Source organism: Cygnus olor, chromosome 4 (genome assembly GCF_009769625.2).
Source record: "Cygnus olor isolate bCygOlo1 chromosome 4, bCygOlo1.pri.v2, whole genome shotgun sequence".
In the NCBI taxonomy this organism is placed as follows: domain Eukaryota; kingdom Metazoa; phylum Chordata; class Aves; order Anseriformes; family Anatidae; genus Cygnus; species Cygnus olor.
This window is the reverse complement of record NC_049172.1, coordinates 52,988,345-53,010,004: the sequence shown is the minus strand read 5'-3', so window position 1 is coordinate 53,010,004 and position 21,660 is coordinate 52,988,345. Positions and strand designations below refer to the sequence as shown.

The following is a 21,660-nucleotide window of genomic DNA, read 5'->3' as shown; positions in this document are numbered from 1 at the left end:
GTGGCAACTGCAAGCAGATCTTTCGTTCCTCCACCTAACAATCTTACGAAGACTGTGGAACAGCAGATGCAAAACAATCACTAATAAAATACAGTGCCTTATCAGAGTAACCAAAGATGCACTAGGAGGTCAAAGAAGACTATTACAATAATGAAATGGCCAGTCTGATTTTCTCTTAAATTAAAACACATTCAGCAATCCTATTAGAGTGCCCAAGTCCGTTTCAAAATTTATTGCACCATTTCTAATGGTGAATCTGTTTATCTAGAAGAGATGTTTTTTCCTATGCATTTCCAGAACCTTCACTATTTTGTACTCTGGGTTTATAACTATGCCCCTAACAGCAGAACTTGGATGGAATGAGTACAATTATAGGGACAATTAAGATGAATAAGAATATAACATCTTTAATTAGAAATATTCATGTTTTTAGAAGATCATACTGACATCCATCAGCCTAAAGAACAGGAAAAAAAGCAATTACGAGCACTACTGTGATGAACAAGAAGAAGTGACAATTAGACAAAGATGTCATAGTTCAGAGCAAAGCACTTGGAAATTATACTTAATCACTTAACAACTTACTCCTAAATTTATTGTTCTTGTTTATAGTGGTACGTGCATTTTTCTCAAATGTGGACACGATTTAGTCGAGATTTGTATAAAAAGAACAATACTTCCTTATGCTAAGACTCACATTTTAATTCATTCTTTCAGATCCAGAACTATGGTGAACATCCGAAGAAAACCCTCCAAATAGTCCTAATTATCTGTGATAGAAATGTATCGTCTTGATCAGGTTAAGAAGGACTGATGACCTCCTGAGACATCCAAAGGTGATTCATCAAATTCCAGTGTCTGCAAATCAGGGTGCGTTCCTCTCCAAGAAAGCACATCATCCAGCAGCAGGGAAAGCTTTTATGCAGAGACTTTGAAGGCATAATGGAGCAGAACTCTCCCTGGAATTTGCACTTGGAGAGATGCAAGACAACTGTTGGGTTACCCAAGATTATGAGTGAATAGCCTATTAATATGGTCTCCTGACATCAGTGGCCAAGCAAGACAGTCATAAATTCACATTCCTTTGATGAGAAGTGTAAAAGCACTGCATTGTGGTTTTTGCTATGTGGTTAAAATTATGATTAACGTTTAGTTATATGGTCCATATAATGCACTTTGGTTTGCAGTATAGTAAGCAGAGTCATAAAAATGAAGTGTTGAGGAAACTAAATAAGGAATTTCATATACATCTTAAATGGACAGCAGCTCAATACACTCAGACTTCTCAGAAACATTTCCACGTGGATATACTGCTTGCATAGGCTCAGCCAGTCTCATCAAATATGGATCTCTTGTTTTAGAGCTATCCGATGTGTTAACTTTCCGAGTACAATGAAATGGTTCCTGCAGTTGTGGGCTTAAGGTACTGATACAAAGCCCTCACTACCTCTTTATGTAAGCCACAAACATCTACTGAAACAGCACTTCTAAACATTAAAAAAAATAAATAAATAAGAGGAGAGGCCTTTCTATATTATCAGTTCATAACAAAATCATTTCATCATCATCTTGCTGTCTCAATGTTTGAACTACAAATGCAAATTGCAAATTTATTTTGGTCAAAGTCCATCTGACTTTGCAACAAGGAATGAGCAACCATATGAGTTTCCACTGGCAAATATCTGCTTGCAAGCTAGCTTCCTCAGTGCAGCATGGGTTTACAGATCCTACTTTGAGATTGACTGTGCCTCTGATTGCTCTCTCAGGAGAAGTTAATACAGTTTCTTCCTCTGCCTTCTTTTATATCCCAGCTTTTTACTTAAGGGTTATTCCCTGTAGGGGGATAGTTAAAGTACGCAGCAATCCCATCTCATGAGAAACCGTTTCTCTCTGCAGATCAAAGTAGAAAAGAGGTGAATATGGAATAAGCAAGACTACCATCTAGCGGTGCAATCGTAGTTTAATATTTCAGAGGAACGTACACCATCAAATAACCTTTCACTGAATATATTATTCCAAAAACCGAGCTTAACATAGAAACTTAATGAGGAAAATTCAGTTATAGCAGAACATTAATATGCTTTGGAACTGAGTCTCTTAACATTTTCACACTGCTCACTGTTACATCAAGTCTCCATCTCAAAATGCTAAATCAAATAATTTTCCACAAAAAAAGAACACCACCACACACACATACAGCCAGAAGATTCAAGAATTAGACTCACAGGATATCTCTTTTCATTACAGGCTTATGATCTTTTAGATATTTGACTAGATATAATTCTCTGATCCATCCTTTCCCTGTCTGTTGTACAGTGGTATACAGGGATTTCCTGAAGGTGAGGTGAAGGAAAGGTGGCCAACCACTCATCGAGTCTGGGGCAGCTCCATTTTTTTATCATTACAAGTTCTGAGGGGGGCAAACAAGGTGATGGTGTTGGCTTGAAAAATATTGCAATATTTGAAAAAAACATTTAAAATGGAAGAACCAGAAGACTTTCTACAAGTGATCACTGCAGGAAAACAACACATTTTGGACTTCCTTCTAGCTAGAGCAGCCAAGTGACGGAAAACTGTAGGAAAAAATGCAGAGTTTCTAAATCCTACAACAGCTGCTTAGGCACTGGGACGGAAGGCAGTAGGTGCTTTCAGAACTGACTTTTAAGCAAGTTCCATTTAATGTTTTATGTGGCTCTGGCACACAAAAAATATTACAAAGTCCTGAGAAAGCAAGGGCTGTAATTAGTCGAATAAAGAAAATAGCTCAAATTTGCAAAGCTAAAATGTATCTAGTCTTGCCTTGGATGTTTAAAATGAACGCAAGAAATATACCTCTGCTTTGTGATGGCCACTGAAACATGATTTGCAATACTCTCCTATATCTGAAAAGTGGGAATACAAAACAAAGATTTGGGAATGCTGCTTGCCTTTCAGACTACAATTTTTCCTTATTTTGAGAATACGCCAGCAGCTGCTGGCTTTCAGCCCTGGCTCTCTCGCACCTTGGAGCTTTCGTTGGAAGTGCTGCTGGTTCCGCTCCCGATGGACACCCAAGGTGGTGCAGCAGCATAGCTCCCAGTGAGGCTATCAAGAAACCCAGGTCTCAGGCCAGAATGGCTATCCCACTCATTTTCCATATATATGCATGTTTACACATTCACATCCACTAATAAACATGCATTAAGTGGTGTAGAAAGCTAAGACAAAGATGGAAACACTAAGCTTACTAACAGGAGAGCTTTGTCTCTGAAACGAGAGACAAAAGTCCAGTGTGTAGTGCTCTAAACACAGCCAGAAAAACCCAGACTGCAAATGCACTCGATGGGAATTTTGCCCTATGTGTACAAACATACACTGGAAAGCGTGGCATGTTTTGCATTTGTATTTACAGCTGCAGAATGCGATACAGTCCCGTTGTTTTTCTGATCCATACTGCAGTTCCCCTCACCATCTAAATACTTTTCTCCACTGAGACAGGGATGTGTTTCTGCATGCACATTCCTAAACCAGACACCTCCACTGAAACAAGTAAGGCTTGAGGGCCAAGTGATGGTGTTCTTCATAGCTACGTGTGGCCTGGGTAAACATTTCAAAACAGTGCTTGTTAAACTGATCTTCAGGAAAACACTTTCTCCATCAGCGACAAACACGAAACCTTTCTCTGCAGGTGGGGGGTTGGAATTGCTCTCCTCCTTGAAGAACGTGGAAAAACTCCTGGAGCAGAGAGGAAGAAAAGCCTCTGTCTGCTCCCCACTGCTGACGCTCTGAGATATGACCAGCCTCTGGAGATGCAGAGGTGGCACCACAGATCTCTGCTCTGAGAGCAGCTCAGGGCAAAGGCAGGCCTACAAGGGACAATTGGGCTGGTTTCACTGTGTTTTAACACTCCTTGCTTGCAGTTGAACCAACCACAGCTAATAACCTTCCTCCAGTGGCATGCCCTGGGGAGACAGAGCAGTAGGGCCCCGGCGCTGCCGCGTCCCCCAGCCGGTGAAAGCTCCACGTACAGCACAACTGCTTTTCATTAGCAGTACCCTGGGTGGTCACCATATGTAGAAGGCTTTGTGACAGAATTAAAGCTGAACTGAAGGGGTATGTTCCGCCAGATGTACTTCTGGAAAGTGGTTGTAAACGTGGGGTTAAGTCTCTCGCTCTTACATATTTTGAAATCAAAGCCTTGTCTTATAAGTACAAGTGAATAGCTACTGTTAATCTGTAATTAACACGGGAGCTGGTTCCATTTAGCAGATCAGAAAAGCAGCGCGGATCTAGGCCTGCGAGGCTTTGCATCTGCTGCAGTCACGCTGAGAAAGCGTCAGAGCTGTGCTGCTCTGAGTCATTCCCAAGCCAGCGGCCCCCCAGAGCTGCACACCAAAAATACCTGTATATTTATATGGCTAGGAGCTCCAAGATACGCCATAGGCCTTAGGAGCGATGAAGAGGAGGTAGTTGGGACTGGCTTAGATGCAGAAAGTGAACTCACGTTTGAACTCACAACTGGCCTGTGACTGAAGATTTAATGCGGGGTGCTTCCCTAATGAAAAACAAAATCCTCACACTTCCCAAGAGTGACATATAGGTCAGAAGTAAACGCTTATTGTGGTGTGTCCCCGTTGATGTACCGAATGTTAGTGTGACTTGTACTGCCAGAGACAATTTCGCTATCGAAGCACAGCTTTCAGCAGAATATGTTGAGCTGAGCACACCTTGCTTCAGAATTTATATGCGGCAGTAAATATATATATAAAAATCAGATGGAAATGTTTCACCAGAAGACTACTTGTAAGATACTGCAGGAATACGGAACCATGCCAGTTGTCTGGAACAAAGCAGGCATCTTTCAGGATACAGTGACCGAGTTAAGCTGAACGGCTTTTTTATGATGTGGCTTTGTTCACTTATTTCCATTGTCAGCTACTTCAACATTCTGCTAAAGGTCTCCATTTGTATGAAAAGATGGGTTGGAGGACTGCCTTTTATATCTGGGTTAATCCCCATCACTAGCCCCTCTTGCCCCCAGGAAAAAAAATAAATAAAAATAAAAATCTGACCTTCAGGATAACAATGCAAGATGGTTTGTGCTGCTGAACTGGAGGAGTGACAACATTTCAGAAAACAAAAACAAAGACAGAGGAAGGAAAGATAGATTGTTCTCCCCTACAGACTGGAAAGATGGATTGTTCTTGCCTATAGAGGAAGACGGGTGGCTTGCTAATGTCACCCAAAGAAAGCATGTAAGAAAAATGAGACATAACTGTCCATGTGCCTTCCTCATCCATTGAAAGCCCAGCAAGCTTTCATACCAAGTAAGAACAGATAGTATATCATTTGGTTGGAACTAAGAAACCCTTGTCAACAGTTGTTTCCCTTCTGCCTTTCCTCGTGGAAAGAGAAAGGAGTCACTCCTTGTTTGTCCTGCTTCTACCATGAAACAAAGCATCCTGTCGCTGTGTCTCTGACAGACACCATCGCCATACGGTGGACACAACTTTGCAGAGGAGCAAGGTGAAGAATCTCGAGCATCCTGCCAGACAAATCTGAATCCTGGAAAATCACGGCCACACTCTTCAGAGCTGAGATGCTGAAGGCAGGCCTTTAAAGCTACATTTTAGCACCTCAGGGAACACTTCCACCTACAGATTTCCAGAAGAGCTATTGCATTCTGTAGAGGCATTTTTTTACATGCTAGAGGACTTGGCTGTAGTAATTGCAGAATCACTGCTGGCACTCGATATGCACAAAGGTAGTCCTTGGCAGAGCAGCCTCACCATCCTAACCCTTTTATCTGCATAGCTTCAGTGGTGCCTGCCTCCAGTTACCAGATGCCTCCTTCATCGTATATTCAACCAAGAATTCATATGCTTCAGTCTCTACCTCAGCAGTCCCTGCTCACTCCATCTCCTGGCCAGAACATCCCCTCCTTGTGGAGGAGGGAACAGGAGAATGCAGCTCTTCCAACCTCAGCAGACAACATTAAGGAAAGGAAGATTTTTTTTCCCCCTATTCCCAGCTCAGCTCTGACCTCCTGTGAATTTCTTTCACTTCCCAGCCTTACTCCTGCTTGATTTTTGACACCGTGGAGACCTTTTAGCCCAGATTTTCTGTCCCACTGACCCGGAGACAGTCAAGTGCTAAGCAGTAACTGTCCTTGCATTGCCCCTCAGTGCTGGGCTGCAGTGTTTAAATGAACCTGGCTGCAATTCAGAAATTCACACACTTCTGGTCCTGCTCGAAGCTCTCATGGACACAGGCCCTTTATAATAACAGTCTTCTGTGCTTTCATTATTGATCTCTCTGATCTTCTAGGGGCTGGGGCACTAATACAGAGGAATTACTGCTGTGGTCCATGCAATTTACCAGGAGAAAAGGGAGATATTACTACCTTACACAGACGCTAGGTGCCCACTGTCCCTGTTACGGCCTCAGAAATATTTGCCATGTTTTATGTCTGGTACCTTATGGCATAGTGTACTAGGTCTGGCTGGGATGGAGTTAATTTTTTGCACTGCAGCTCATAAAATGTTGTGTTGTGGATCTGTGACCAAAACAGTGCTGATAACGCATCCATGTTTGAGCTGTTGCTGAGCAGTGCTTCACAGCCTCAAGGCCTTCTCTGTTCCCCGCTCTACCCCCGCAGCCAGGAGCACAGGGAGCCAGGACAGCTGCTCCCAGCCGGCCAAGGGGATATTCCATACCCTGTAACGTCATGCTCAGCAATAAAAACTTGGTGGGGGGAGTTTTCCAGGAGACCACTCTTCAGGGGCTGGCTGCCTATCAGACTGTTGGCGGTGATTGTTTTTTTTTGCATCATTTTTTTGTTGTTATTATTTTTTAATGTCTTTTTTATTTTATTTTTTAAGGCCTTTACTTATTAAACCGTCTTTATCTCAGCCTACAGTTTTTCTCACTTTTGCCCTTCTGATTCCCTCCCCCATCCCACCGGGGGGTGGTGAGCAAGCTGTGTGGGGCTCAGCTGCCCACCAGGGTTTACGCACCAGACACGGGGCTTTCTCCAGCATCTAATCTGGGAGAAAGGCTTTATTTCTTCAGCAAATCCCAGCTTCTCATTTTTGAAAAGCTATACACATTTCGTGGTATAGCTGGAACAGTGATACACAGAATATAACATGTGCTTGGTGGAACCTGTATGCAAATGCAGTTGAGGGCAATTCCCTTACATCTGTCCTTCACAGCGATGCAGACATTGACAGGTGTAGATACCCTGACAGGGAAAAAGACAGTGGTGGAAAATAAGACTGTGTTTTATTAGCTTTCCAATCACCTACTGCATACTTGTTGCTAAGTGATAGGAACTCGTCTTGTTTCACATACCTACCAGGCTAAAAGCCTCTCATGCTTACAGTAGGTTATGCACGCGGAGCCCTTGCAAACCTTGTCTTGCCTCAGCAGGCTTATGGCAGTCCTGCTGACTTTTGGGAAATTCCAAACCAGAAATAAAGCCTGTCCTTGCTATATGTCATAAAGCACGCTCAATCATACATTATCATAACGTTAGCTATGGCAAGCTACAAGGATTTGCTAATATCCGGGCAGATAAGGTTGGATTCATCCATCTAAAAGTCACCTGAGCTGGGTCCCACAGGCTTCTTTTATGATTAAGGGAGAGAAACTGGTGTTTCCAGAGCAGTTTGTCTCTGCCCAAAGCTAACATCTCCATTTGGTCCACTGAGTTATGCTCTCAGATTTCTTCTTCTTGCTGCTGATTATGAAGGGAACCTAAATGTCCCTACGATAGTAGGAAGGGTATCAACATAGCTATGCTGTGAGTTATGTCAACACTGGCCTTAGCAAAAGTAGTCCAAGCAACTCTTCAAGGATGCTGCATTTCTGTATAGGTCAACCCCTCTCTCTCAAGCACACTACTACGATATAACTGAGCTGTAATAACTGCTCTCAGGCAGGCTTTTACCCCCAGCCCAATAAATGACTTACAGCAAATAATCACAGTGACTCCGATGCTTTCAGCACATTGCAGTGTAAGTGCATACGGGCAGTTGCCGAGAAATTGCTGACATGTAGCAATGGGTTCCTGTGGGATGCAGCGGTGCACAGATCCACCTGCCCTGGGCACCACCAGCAAGCCAAGGACACGGTTTGTCTGTTTGGGAGGCAGGGAGTAGGGAGTTTAGATTTCCAGGAATGGGTTTGGGGTCCTTCTTTTGGGAAGTGAATAATATTATAGGAAAACAGAAAGGCACAGGTCTGAGATGCTTGGTAGGGAGGTGTGGATAATGCAGCTGAAGGTAGGGACTTGGAAAGCCTCGGGGCTTAGCTTCTGGCAGAGGAATAGGAAAATGATCTTCTAAAGCACAGTCTATGACCTCAGTTTCCACATCAGGGGCTCTGCATTGCGTAAGGCCAGCTCCATCTCCCACACCACCCTGCTTGTTATACTCACTCCTGTTAGGAGTGAAAGCTTTACTCGCAGACAGTGTTAAACACCACAAGTTTTATTATATTTGGACAGTGCAAAATGTTTACAAATATTTCCAGTCAATTTTTCTGATGAGCTGATTTTATTGTAATAATGGGAAAGTATTGGGTTAAATTTGCCATATACATCTACCTGCACTGAAGAAAGATGGTAGAGACTTCCTCTTTGCAAGGAGGTAGATGGGTACTGGATATGACACAGCACTCGTTTTTACGTGGCTTCCCAGAGGCAGACATCTTTATGCAACTGCAGCAGATTTTTACCAGTTATATTTATTGTTTATTTAAGCGTAACGTATTGATAGATTTGGCAGATCATCCCTTAGAAATGCTATGGCCCTTGTGTGCTGCTTGCGCAGATGTCGGGGCCATCCCAGGGAGATCAGTAACCCAGAGATCTGAGCACTGCTATTACTCCGAGGCAGGTTGGAGTTAGAACCACCATTTTCCACTGAGCAATTCAAAAACAGTATTTTTCTCACCATTTCTAGCCATCCCTTTTCTAGGCTGCAAGACCTGTGCTTGTCATCCTCTCAGAGGAGCTGCATGCAGTCTCTCCTACGTATGTATCAGCAATCGTTAGCTTCATACTTGTTGATTGAAGTCGCTTTGGGATACTTGTGTCTTCCAGTGCAGGCAGAGTAGATCACAAAAAGCATGGTAGTCAAAGGTACTGTGTACCCAACAGACGTGTTGGGCTCTCGGATGGGTATCAATGCTTTCAGCCAAAACCTAAGGGAGAAAGGCAGAGATAAATGATGCTGTCACTTACTGTGACATCCCCCCCCAAAAAAAAAAGAAATCCTTGGTGTTGATCAGTGTATACTGCCCTTGCCTTTACTGTGACAGAAGGAATCACAGGATGTCTCGGGTTGGAAGGGCTCTCAGGATGTCTCTAGGCCAAGCTCCTGCTCAAAGCAGAGGGGTTGCTCAGCTATGAGATCAGGCCAGGTTGCCCAAGGCTTTATCCTGTCTGGCAGCACCCCAGCTTTGCACAAGAAATACAAAGACCTCTTCGCAATCCTGCCTGTTCTTCACCAAGCCTTGTTACAGGTGACACCGGCTTGACACAGTATCTTGAGCCTGTCACAGCCATATTTCAAGGACTAACCAAGAAAATTCTTTCCCTGAGAATTCACTGTAAGCTGAGTAAGGTTGATAAATAGGCCCCGTTCAAATACATATGTGTATTTGAACACAACAAACTGATGTGGATGATCTAACTCTAACTTAGAGTGCAGTAAATCTAAAATTAATATAAATTTACTTGAAATTAGGCATGCACTTAGAAATTTTGCTGCACTGGTTTCCAAATCATTTTGAACCAGGGTGGAAAACAAAGGAAGAAATTCACCAAAAATAATCAGGTTGCGGACATTCAGCTGACCGCTTCCCTCAGTATTTGCATTGTTTGAGAGATAGCTGTGCAGCATCCCTCGGTTGTTCACAAGGCTCTGTCTGGCTGTTTCCCAGCAAAACCCGGGGGGCTGTGTGGGTTCGGTGAGACTCCCGGTGTTACAGAAAGGCTGGGTTTGTTGCTGTGTTCACATCTGAGGCCAGAGGCACGGGATGGAGAAACTGTCAGTCATGAATAAAAGATAAAAAGCCCAGTATTTTATAATCAGCTGCAGAGGGTTCGACTTGAAGACAGGAATTGAACTGAACTGCAGAGATGCAATCAGCAGGCTGACGACAACAGTTTTTGTTGTATTATGATTTCAATTTTTTGTCGTATTACTGTTTCAACAGCACGTAATGCCTGCATTGAACATGGAAGCCGCCAGACGCCTCACACACGGCAGGGCCTGGGGTCTGGGGCACACAACACTGTGGACCAACACCTTTAAGCCACACAGAGGCTGCTCCACAGAGCACCTGCCCCGTGCTGGCCCTGGGGACAGTGACAGCGCCCCTGGGGGGCAGGTGGCAGGGCGGGACCCGGGGGGCCCTTCTAGCACCTTCCCCACAGCCACACCACAGGGGCCGGGGTCTCCCCCCTCTCCCCCGCCTTGGTCTCGCCCCGCTCCTCCCTGTCCCCCCGCCGCGGCGCCGCGTGGTCCGTCCCGCCGCTATATAAGGGCCGGGTGGGCGGCTCCGCGCCACAGCGCTGAGGGCGGCGGAGAGGTGAGGGGTTGCTGCGTGAGGGGACATCGCCGCGTGAGGGGACATCGCCTCCTTCCTGCAGCCATGGCGTGGCAGCCCATGGAGATCAACCCCGAGGTGCGCGCTGGGGACGCGGGGGGGGGGGGCGGGCGGTGAGGCGAAGCGAGGCACTGAGGTTTCACTCAGCCCCTCTGCCCCTCGTTGTCTTGCAGATGCTGAACAAAGTGAGTGCGCGGCCGCCGCGCCCCGGCCTTTCCTTCTCCCTGCCCCCGTGTGGCGGCGGCGCTTTGCGCTGTGTCACCGCCCCGAGGCGGGTGGCGGGGCCCTGAAGGGCAGCGGCCGTGCCACCCGCCCGCTGTGCCCCGCAGGTGCTGGCCCGCCTCGGCGTGAGCCCCGGCTGGCGCTTCGTCGACGTGCTGGGCTTCGAGGAGGAGGCGCTGGGCGCCGTGCCCAGCCCGGCCTGCGCCCTGCTGCTCTTCCCCCTCACCGAGCAGGTAGGTGGTGGCCCCAGCCACGCCACGGGGGTGGTGGGCATCCCCTGCCCGTCTCCTCCATGGTGGCTCCGCCAGCAGCAAGCCTGCAGCTGCCCCTGGTGCTTGCACAGCAGCCGGTGCTCTGTGGGGTTTCTGCAGGCTGGGCTGTGTCTAAAATGAAATAAAGAATGAGCTGACAGCCTATAACCTTCCCGTTTAGTAGGGGGTACCTTTCTCTCTTGGTAGGGCTGCCATCTGGGCAGGCATGGGTCAGATATTGCGGAGTGGGGTGTGGTTTGGTGGGTGTCTGTTCTCGGCCCTCACCTCCAAACTGTTTGAGCTGAGACAAAATAAGCAAGAAAATAGGGCTTCTTATTCTGATAGACCTCCTATGCTTCGGTTTGTGTGCCCGGCTGAAGAAAATGCCATTTGCAGGCTTGAGCGTGGGGAATAGCAGTTCAGCCATCATGCTGAATCATTGGTCGGGAAGGCCTAACCCACTCCTGGGTGATTAAGGTGCTTTGTCCGACTGATGCTGAAGAAGTGAATGAGGAGGTGGTCTTTCAAACAAAAGATGCTTAATATTATTTAACCAAAGGGTTATAAGCTCTCAGTAGTGATGGGTTTTACGCTAGTCTATACACCCTAATGATGGGGAGGGGTTCATGAAGGGAAGTAACCTAAAGGTACGAAAGCAAGCTACTACGGAGACATGCTGAGTAGTCTCATTAAATAGGCAAAACAATTGAGAGGATAAAAGAGCCTATCCATTATGACTTCCCCCCAAGCTATTTCCAGTGTACGACACAGATGGAGAGGCCAAGAACAATGTTTTTGGATATGACTGAGTCATGCAGGTAGTCCATTAAGGCTTGGCCTGCATCCAGGGTAGGCATTACAGTGCTTTACTGGACCCATGCCACAAAGATGACTTTCTGTGCAAGCCTTTTCTGTCTAGACCTGGTATCGGTTTTCCTGCATATCTGTCTGTGTGGCAATTTGCATAATAAAGAGGTAACACTATAGTGAAATGTTTGAAACGATTGCATGTTTACAGCATGAGAACTTCAGGAAACAACAGACTGAGAAAATAAAGGACCAAGAAATCAGTTCCAAGGTGTATTTCCTGAAGCAGACTGTCAGTAACTCGTGTGGGACAATTGGTCTGATACACGCAGTTGCTAATAATAAAGACAAAGTGAAGCTTGGTGAGTATGAATGTTCTGGGGTGCTGGAATTTCCAGTGTTCTTCGCAACAGAGGAAAGCTGAGTGGGTGTGAGCTATAGTAGACATGTTGTGCTGCTGCTACTGGTAAGTGGGCCTTCTCTCTGTTGGAGAGAGGCATGAATTGCAGAAGTGAATGTTTTGACTCCTCTCGTGACTGCAGAGGTACCCTAGTGAGTATTGTGGGGTAGGGGAGGATGCACAGCTGGACTGGCCAGCGTATCTATAATTGGGAAGCATCATGTTCAGAAGTGGCCACTGACATCTGTGTTGATGTCAACTGAACAGATAAAATGATTGACAGTTATGTCTGTTACAAAATGTCAGTTACAAAATTATAAACAGACTTGCTCAGGGCAGTCTGTAAATCAATTTAAACTGGGTTCATTTTTCTGTGGGAAAGTAATACAGGATGATAGGGATGTGGAATTAAAGTTCCTATAAAGGACAGTTTTGATTTCGAAAAAGATACAAAACTGGCCTAGGTAACTGGTGACTTCAACCTCCTGTTTCCTAGCAAGCAGGCTTACAAATGCTTGTAAAGAAAGCCTTGTCATTGGGTCAGGAAGTACCTTACTGTACCTTACTGTTCAAACTGCAACATACAGCAACTTCTTGTCACTGTCCCTTGAACCTGAAATCCCACACCACCCAAGGGGTTCTTACACCAAGGAAAAGGATGTGTGGAAGGCAAGATTGAGACCAGCTTTGCTTTATTCTTTTTGAAAGCCTTCTTGAAAGGCTTCTCTGAGATAGCACCCTGAGTGCTACGGCATCCTTTTCTGGTAAGACTAGGAATTCAGTGTCTCCCAGTACTGCACTACTGGTTTATGCCCTGGAAAGACAAAATAAGCCTAGCATAAGCAAGAGCTATGTTCATCTGCAGATTCTCAAAGGACACAACTTAAATATCAATTGACAGAATATGGACAGATAAAATTGTGTTTTTGCCCCTGGTACCATTCTTTAAGACACACGGAGACTGTAAGCTTCTGCCAAGTCTGTGGGGGAAATCAGGAATGCCAAGTCCCATTTGAAAGTTCTTTTCAAGATGAGTCTTCAGGGTACCCTGAGGCACTTGAACTCTGGCTGTTTGTGTAGATTGTCATCAATAGCTTCTGGATAAATACTTAACTTCTACTTCAAGTGGTAGTTGTAATATGTTTATGCTGGAGACGGTTCCAGGCTGAATACAGTTACTCCTAGTTAGCACAGTGAGCATTGAGTGTTGTAAGCTGTCTGGTCTGTAACTGGTTCTCTACCTCTGCTGAATAAAATCTTTTATCTTGTGCAGATGAGGGGTCTGCCCTGAAGAAATTCCTTGATGAAACAGCTGATCTCTCTCCTGAAGAGAGAGCTAAGCACTTTGCAAGTAATAAGGTATATGAACTACACAAATAGCTGATGGCTGTCGGCGCTTAAAAATGTAGTAACCTGTATCTGCTTTCTTGTCAGGCTATACAAGAAGTCCACAACTCTGTTGCACAAGAAGGACAGTGTCGGGTAAGATATGAATGGATAAAATTTTGGGAGAAGAGAATATAGAAGGTGGTAGAGCACTGCATGGTTTTGTCTGGCAGATAGCTGTTATTTCTCATGAGGCAGGAGAAACAAATGACTTACAGGTGAATGCGCAGGATTTCTTCCTCAAACAGGGGTTGGAAATTTAGGTTCAGACTCCCTGGATATGTTCTGAAAGTGTTGCTGCATGTTAGGGCTTCTGGCAGTTTACCTTTTAGAAGCCTTGCAGAGGCCTCTTCACCTGGCTTGTTAGTGCTTCGCTGTTGTTTCTTGCTGACGCTGGCTTTGTCTTGTAGTCACAGGTAGGATTCATAGTGGTAAGCTTTTTTTCAGTCTAACTAATGTATCTACTGGTCTGTCCGAAGGTTGATGACAACAGTGTGAACTTCCACTTCATCCTGTTTGCCAACGTGGATGGACATCTGTATGAGCTGGGTAAGGTCCTGAGAGCTCTGGAGTTGGAGCGTGCCTGCTTCACGCTGTACAGCAGAGCTGGTGGATCTGGCTAGAAACTTGCTGCTAGTCAAGCTGTTTACTGACATCCTCAAAGCCAATTTATAGCTTTCACTTTTAGATTTTAATAGAAGGTGAGTTGCACTGAACACCTACATTCCCTTGGAAAGCACGTCATCTCCGGTAGAGCTGGGGGAATACTTGGTCCCCTTCTTGCTTGAGCATGTATTGACAGTTTATTCTGGCCTTCTCCAGATACCTTTATGTACTTATTTTTTGGGCTCACTATGCTGAGTTCTGCTAATTCAGAAGTAGTAAACACGATGGGTGATAGGACTTTCTTTCACAGATGGGCGTATGCCGTTTCCTGTGAACCATGGCACAAGCTCAGACGACTTGCTCTTGAAGGTAAGGCTTCTCGCTGTTTCATTCCCTGAAAATGAGCCTCCTAAAAGGCTGAGGGGTGTGCTTGCAGGATATAGTGGCTGTACCTACCTGCTGCGCAAGCTGCTCCTATTAGTAACTTCTCTGTGGGGACGCAGAGGAGCTGCAGAGACTCCTAGAATCTCTACACCAAGTTTGATCCAATCATCTAAACAACCAACCTTCTTTCTTTTAAGGATTCTGCTAAGATCTGCAGGCAATTTACAGAACGTGAAAAAGGAGAAGTTCGTTTTTCTGCTGTGGCTTTCTGCAAGTCTGCCTGAGACTCCGAAGAGGCGCAAGGAAAACAGTTTAATAGCACACAGTAAATGCAGTCTAAACTCCAGTGCTTCAGTACTTGTTAAACACAGCTGTTCTGGTAACTTAAATTGTTTCCACCCTTTGCTATACACAGGAGCAACATCAGTTGAGCTTATGTTAAAGGATGAGCTCAAGTTTTAACGTGAACGGTTTAGACACATCAGATGTCTTTAGACTCTGTTTTTCACATGTTAAGTAGAAAATGCTTAACAGGGCTTGTTTAATCTGTGTCTGTTAATTGAGCTGTTGGTTGATATTTCCTTGTCCTTAATGAAAATAAAACTTTCTGCTGGAAGACAAAGTGGAGTTAAGTGTTCACTGACTTTCTCCAAAAGGAGTTGCTTGTGACATCCTATAAATACTGTTTTCAAAGGAGTCTCAAAGTCCTGAGTAAATAAACCAGCCTCAGGTGGGTAGGGTAGTTGCTGCTTTTCCTTGTGTCTTGAAGGCCTTTGCGGGTGGAGATGCCCTTGTGTCTGGATAACGTGTTTCAGGACTGCACTACTTTCTGCTGAAACTCAAACTCTTAAGTTGTGATTTGACATCACGTTTATTTCAGTTTCAGGTATGGTGGTAAGGTGGGATAAATGAGCACTCAAATGTAGGCTGGGGGTGTCTGCTTCTTGTACTGTCAGCACTACAAGCAACAGCATGCCAATGGAATTGATTGTCCTGCTTCATCTCCTGGTAGGAGGCAGGTTTTTCTACCTGTGGCAAAAATCTGGCTGCTGAACACCATCCTCAGCTAGCTAGTGGGGGCTTATTAATTTGTTACTGTGTTAGGGAGATCCTTCAAAGAGGTTATATCCCACAGTGACCTTAAAGGGGGGGGAAAAAACATATTACAAATGAGTTTTGAATTGCAGGAAGAAATTTCAGGTTGAATGAGCACGAAGAAAGTGGTAGGGAAATCTTAAGATGAAATAAACACTCGTTGGCCTCAACCAATTGACCTTCAGTAGAAAGTACTTTCTAACCTGCATCTAGCTGCTGTTTATCTGCACCTGTTTATCTGTACCTCGCTGCCCATACTTCAGGTAGCTGTAACAAAGGATCAAGTGCCCTTCAACTAAGGCCTTCTAAACACCTTGTCCTAGGTGGTGCCAGCCAGCCTCGCAGGTTTCTGTGGTGTGTGGTAACTTTGTACGTTCTGTGGTGGTTGCTGCTACCTGTATGCTGCAAAATTCCTGGCTTTTGGGCTTCTTTGAAGGTCATTCAAAACAGAAGCTTTGCTTAAAGCCGTGCGCAGTCTGTGTTCTGTATTGGACCTTATTACTGCTCATAGCTACCTGATAGCTGAAGCTGGCAGGGGCTCACAATGCTTTTTAATAAATTCAGGTTCTGGGGCTTAACAAAAGATCAGAGTACTTCAATTCTAAGCATCAGTGACTGTTACCAGGAGGGTGACAGCTTCCTGCCAAGGAGAGAACAGTTGCGTGTCCCTCTCCTCCAACAGCACCTCCCCCTGGAGCTGAAGCGAGGTGGAGGGAGGCCTCCTGTGGCATCCGCTGCAGCCTCCCCCTTGGAGCAATCTCCTCTCTGGTCCCCGCAGCTCAGGCAGCCTAGCAACAAAGTCTGAGGAGGGAAGCTGCGTGTGGTGTGAGCATGGAAGGAGCAAAAGCAGTCGGGTGCGCTAGGAGGGAGAGCAGAGCCCAGTCGGCTGCGTGCTGTACCCGGGGGAGCGTGCTTTTGTTCTGCAGGGACTCATGTTGTTAGGTGCTGCCTAGGGCACCTGCTGAAACTGTGCCTGTGAACAGTTATGCAGGTAATGTTAAAGCTGCCTGAGAGCACCTTTGAGTTCCTACTGTATTTCTTAGTCATTGCAGCAGTGTTTTTTAACCTAACAGTACAAATCCAGCACTAGCAAAATTATTCTAATGTCTCAAACTTTTTCACTGCTCGGTTGAAGCTTCTGAATTCAAAAATCCCTGAAAGGCAAATATGCGAATAATTTTGGCTCTGTGGAAAAGCAGGCAAAGGGTTGTGGCAGCCCTTTCTTATTTGCTCGCCCTCTGGTCCCAGGTACAGTTTCAAAGGATGGAAGTAAAGGGCACTAAGGAGCGGGTGTTATCCATTCACTCGTGTACATCGCTAGCAAGGCTGTTTTCCCTTACTAAAATTAGCACGAGTGCCTGGCAAACAGCTGGGCTTTCATCTAAACAACCTGGTTAGAGGAAGATGAACTGTTGGGGATTGTTCGGGAGCTGGGATATGGGTTGCCTCTGGTGAAGGAGGTAAGGAACGGGTAAGAAACAACGGGTGAGGATCTGAAAGCTGAAGAGGTGGAAACTGGCAACGTTAACGGTGCAGCTGTTCCAGGTGTGTCACTGGGTTTTCATTGTGACAATTACTGAAGCAGGCAGGTAGCTTGTGAAGCCTGTTAGTGTTTCATGTCCCCTCTGAAAGAAATTGGTGACTGGTTATTGCTGCTGCTGCTCTTCCAGGCACGTCAGGAGTTTATTAAGCAGCTCACTAAATTTGAATGAACAGGTTGCTGTGGCTTTTGTGCAGCCTAGAAAGGGGTGGACTCCCAACATTAAAGAACTGGGAACTTCTCAACTGGGAATTTTCCTGGGAAATGCTTGAGAAATACTTAAGAATCTCGGGTAGGGTTTCAGGTTTACCTGTTTAGAACTGTACTTCGTGCACTGTCGATGCTGGATATGGTTTTAAGTTAGCAATCTCTCATTTTCCTACCAGTTCTTTGCTCTGCGTAGAAAGCTGTAGGCAGCCTGTTCTGTAGGTGGCAGCATTGGGAAACTTACGGCTCCGAGTCTGACTGGGGAGCCACCAATGGCGAAACAGACGCAGCAGCACTCTTGTTTGAACGCGTACATAATGTGAAGTCCACGCGTAGCCCTGCTGCTTTCAGTGGGACCGCTCACATGCTAAACGCGTTTCTGGTTGCAGAGCTCAACACCCAATCCTCAATTTAGTCAACTGTTAACTTCGGCGTGATGTAACATCCAAAGCCTCCTATGCATTTCAGTAGCCTTTGGCTTAGGTCCACTGGTTATTTGCAGCTGATATAACACCCGCTGCCTCTTCAACCGCTGTACAATACATGCACCGCTATTTCCATGTTAGGTTTCTTCTTTCTGGGAGTAAGGAAAGAGCAGGAATAACTCCAGTAGTACCAACTCTTGATGTGCAGACCAGTTTACCAATCTATAAATACAGTCTATAAATAGTTAAGATGGAAAAATAACGTGAAAAATTGAACTAGGATGTACTAGTGTTTGCTGCTTTTTGATACAAAGGCACAGGGGAGTTCAAGCAGCCAGGCCCCCTGGCCTGCGTGCTGGGGGAAAACAAGGAGGGCAATAAACCCCATAGCCACAGGTTCCCTCTCCTGGTGTTACTGAGAGCCAAGAGGAGGCTGATGGCGGGACTGCAGCTCAGTGAGACTGTGGACTGAGTGGGAACAAACGAGAACCTGGGAAAATGCAGCCCCAGTCCTAGCACTGAAAGCTGAGTAACAGCAGTAAAACTCCTTTGTGACCAGAGGTATTAAAACATCGCTTGCATTTTGTCGTTTTTAAATTCCTGCCCGGGTGATGTTAAATCACTGGGAGTGCTTCGAGGCACCAAGTGCTTCAAACTCCGAGGACCTCAGCAGATGAGGGGACGGGGCCAGGAGCTGCCCCGCGGAGCTCGGTCTGACGAGGCGCTGAGCTCGGCACCTGGCTGGAGCCGCTGCGTGTGTCTGCGTGGGCTGCGAGGCGACAGGCCCCGGGGCTTTATGGCAGGTGCCAAATTGAATATAAGCCCGCGTGCTGTGTGCTCTCATCGCGAGGAAGGCAAGCTGGGAGGAGCGAGGCCGGCAGAAGGAGGAAAGTTGTTATCTGCCTCCACCTGGCACCGGCGAGGCCGCACCTGGGGCGGCGTGTCCACTCCTGGCTCCGAGGAGGATGGGGAGGATGCGGAGAGGGCCCAGCAGCAGGCAGCAGCCGGAGGCATGGAGCTCGTGGCCCACAAGGGGAGGCTGGCGGAGCTGGGCTGGGTTAGTCCGCCAGAGAGGAGGCTTGGGAGGATCTAATTATACCCTGCGACTACTTCAAGGGCAGCTGCGAAGATGACAAAGCCAGCTTTCTGTTGGTGGCATCAGATGGTGTATCGAAGGGCAGTAACCACAAACTGCAGCTTGGAGGGTTCAGTTTGGGACATTGGCACAGCCAAGCGCTTTGGTGGGAGGCGGTACAGCCCTGCAACGAGGCACCAGAGAAATGGGGCACTTCCTTCACTGCAGTTTGGCAAGGATCAGCTGGACAAAGCCATGGCTGACCTGGCCTAGTATGGTCGGTGGTTCCCTGCTGAGCAAGGGGCAGGGTGAAATGATCTCCAGAGACCTAATATCTGAATATTGCAATTTACCCTTTTTTCATATGGCACGGCATCGAGGGGACCAGAATTTAACAGCCAGCATTAAATGAGGTGCTGGAGAAAGGCAGAGAATGCTTAATGGATAAAATGGGAAAAGGAGAGAATTCCTGCTCATTTCTAAAGTGTTTTCCTTCCAGCAGCATCGTGGTAAGGTGATTCAATGACATTTCCCAGATCCTTAAAAAAATGCATGCGTCATAAATGTAGTTGTAGATGAAGCCCAACGTAAGGATAACAAGCAAGGTACAGCTGATGTGGAAATTTCTTACCTACTTTTTGCTGAGATGAGTTTCAGATGTGGTTAGCTGGTATTGCAAGGCCTGCAGCAAGATATAAAAAGTGAGGAGATCTGCATGGTGTTGGAGGAAAAAGACAGGGCAAATGTGTTTCAGTAGGTTTAGCATTTCAAGCACAGCCCCATAAAAAACAACAAAAAACCCCAACCAACCAAACAAAAACAAACAAAAAAAAACAAGACAGTCATTGCTTAAGATCATTCAATATCAAGCTGAGAGGCACTATTTCTTATGGCACTATGGAAAGACCAAATTGCATTTTCTTTTCAAGTCTTTATGCATGTTAAAACCTTACCAGAACAGCTTCCGCTCTCAATGTGTGCAGAGAGGGAGAAGTGGGGTTTTACTATCCCCACTTTGCAAGCAAGGAACTGAGACACAGACTCAGTGATTTGCATAAGGTGATGCATGAAGTTGATGGCAGAGCTGGAATTAAAGCTACCTATGTCTTGTTTTGTTTTTGAGGCAGTTTTATATTTACACCAGTTTGGCTTTTGGCCTGAGTTAATATTCCCTACTTCATAGCGTGGCTTATTAGCTAAGCTCAGCGTTAGGCTATCCACAGCTCAGGGGGCCTGGAGAACAGTCAGGTGAACTCGTGTCCACCTGCAAAAGGGGGTCTGTATTGCCATATAATCCCCTGAGTCCCTTTTAATACCTCAATACATTTTTCCCACAGTCTTCTATTGCATCATAATTCAAGAAATAATACTTTCTTCTTCCTTTTTCCCTTCCCATCCCAAAGAAAGTTTAGGTCCACAGGGAAGTTGAGGAGTATTCATAAACCTAAATTTGCATATTATTATAGAAAAAAAAAAAAAAAAGATTGGTTGCAGTACTGAGGCTGACAAACAGAAGATTCGGGCGGCAAAGCTGTGACCATGTTCTTGGTGGTTTTACAGAATGAAGAGGTGCTGATGAAGGAACAAGGTCACTGAGAAAATACCGCTATCTGGCTGCCTTGATGCTTCCTCTGACCTCACCAACCATTCTTTCTCCCTTCACTGAACAATGAAACTGAAGGTCAGGTCATGCCATTTATTGTGACAGGATCAATTCTTACTGAACAAAGCTAGAGAAGGGTTGGATACCAGAGAGCTAATTTTTCCCTACCTCAGAAAGCAGCTCTTAGAGGTTCCTGCTGCAGCCCAGTGGCACGGTGGGCACGGTCTCCCTTAGCTACGAGTCACAGCTGAGGACTTGGCTTTCAGTTTTCTGTATCCCAACAAGACCGTGGCAACAAGTCATGAAGTAACCTCTGCTGCGTATTGGGAGATGAGTGGCACAGGCAGCAGTGCCGACAAACTTTCTTGTAAACGTGCAGATCTTTTATAAAAGGTGGCGAAGCCCTCTGTTTGGCATGAGTCGGTCCGATGCATCTTCATCACCCTGGATGAGGCTGTGAGTGTTTAGAAAAGTTTTTATGTGGGTGCACAGCTGCTCTTTGGGAAAGTGCAGTGTTCCAGGGCAACAAAAAACTGCTGCTGGAACAGATCTTGCGAAACATGTTTTACAAACACAGCCTCATTTCTACAGCCCGCTATGCCATGGCTGCTGCAGGGATACCTGCCTCTCAGAAGACTGCTTCAGCCCTTTGCTTAGCCCCTGCCTGGATGTTTGTAGCTCACGGCTGTCCCCACTGAGGTTTGCAACCAGAGGGAGTCCTGGGAGAGCGCCGTGCCCGCTGCCTGCAGGGAATAATACGCTTGCTGTTGTGAGCAGAGCATTCACAGACAGGCTGAAAAAGCACGGGAAGAAATGGAGTTTAAAATCTCTTTGATTTAAAAAAATAAAAATAAAAAAATGAGATATTTATCCCAGCAGCAGCTAACAATATGCTTTTTTTTTTTAAAAAAAAAATTTTTTCCCCATAATCTTAGCTGGCACATCTGAAGTGTAAACCCACCATCCCACTGGGCCCCTGTGAGGTGCAATCGAATGGGGACACTCACTCCCCAGCCCTGTGTTTATTACTGGCTTTCATCTGATACGTGCATGTCAGGAAGTG

General features: G+C 45.8%; 1 protein-coding gene across 1 annotated transcript; it reads left to right on the top strand.

Moving 5' to 3' along the window:
- Nucleotides 1–10,527: 10,527 nt before the first annotated feature.
- UCHL1 (ubiquitin C-terminal hydrolase L1) lies at nucleotides 10,528–15,271 on the top strand. Its single transcript, XM_040556996.1, has 9 exons — nucleotides 10,528–10,674; nucleotides 10,770–10,781; nucleotides 10,926–11,051; nucleotides 12,088–12,238; nucleotides 13,550–13,635; nucleotides 13,711–13,758; nucleotides 14,142–14,211; nucleotides 14,579–14,637; nucleotides 14,850–15,271. Exons 1-9 carry the CDS (start codon nucleotides 10,642–10,644, stop codon nucleotides 14,934–14,936), a joined length of 672 nt encoding a protein of 223 aa, XP_040412930.1. The 5' UTR covers nucleotides 10,528–10,641; the 3' UTR covers nucleotides 14,937–15,271.
- The last annotated feature ends 6,389 nt before the right edge of the window (nucleotides 15,272–21,660 follow it).

What these genes read in the sequence shown, in the direction of transcription:
- UCHL1 (XM_040556996.1), top strand. Translation starts at nt 10,642, where the DNA reads ATGGCGTGGCAGCCCATGGAGATCAACCCCGAG. An exon ending in TCTTCCCCCTCACCGAGCAG is followed by an intron (nt 11,052 to 12,087) that starts GTAGGTGGTGGC and finishes GCATGTTTACAG; the next exon opens with CATGAGAACTTCAGGAAACA. An exon ending in AGCACTTTGCAAGTAATAAG is followed by an intron (nt 13,636 to 13,710) that starts GTATATGAACTA and finishes CTTTCTTGTCAG; the next exon opens with GCTATACAAGAAGTCCACAA.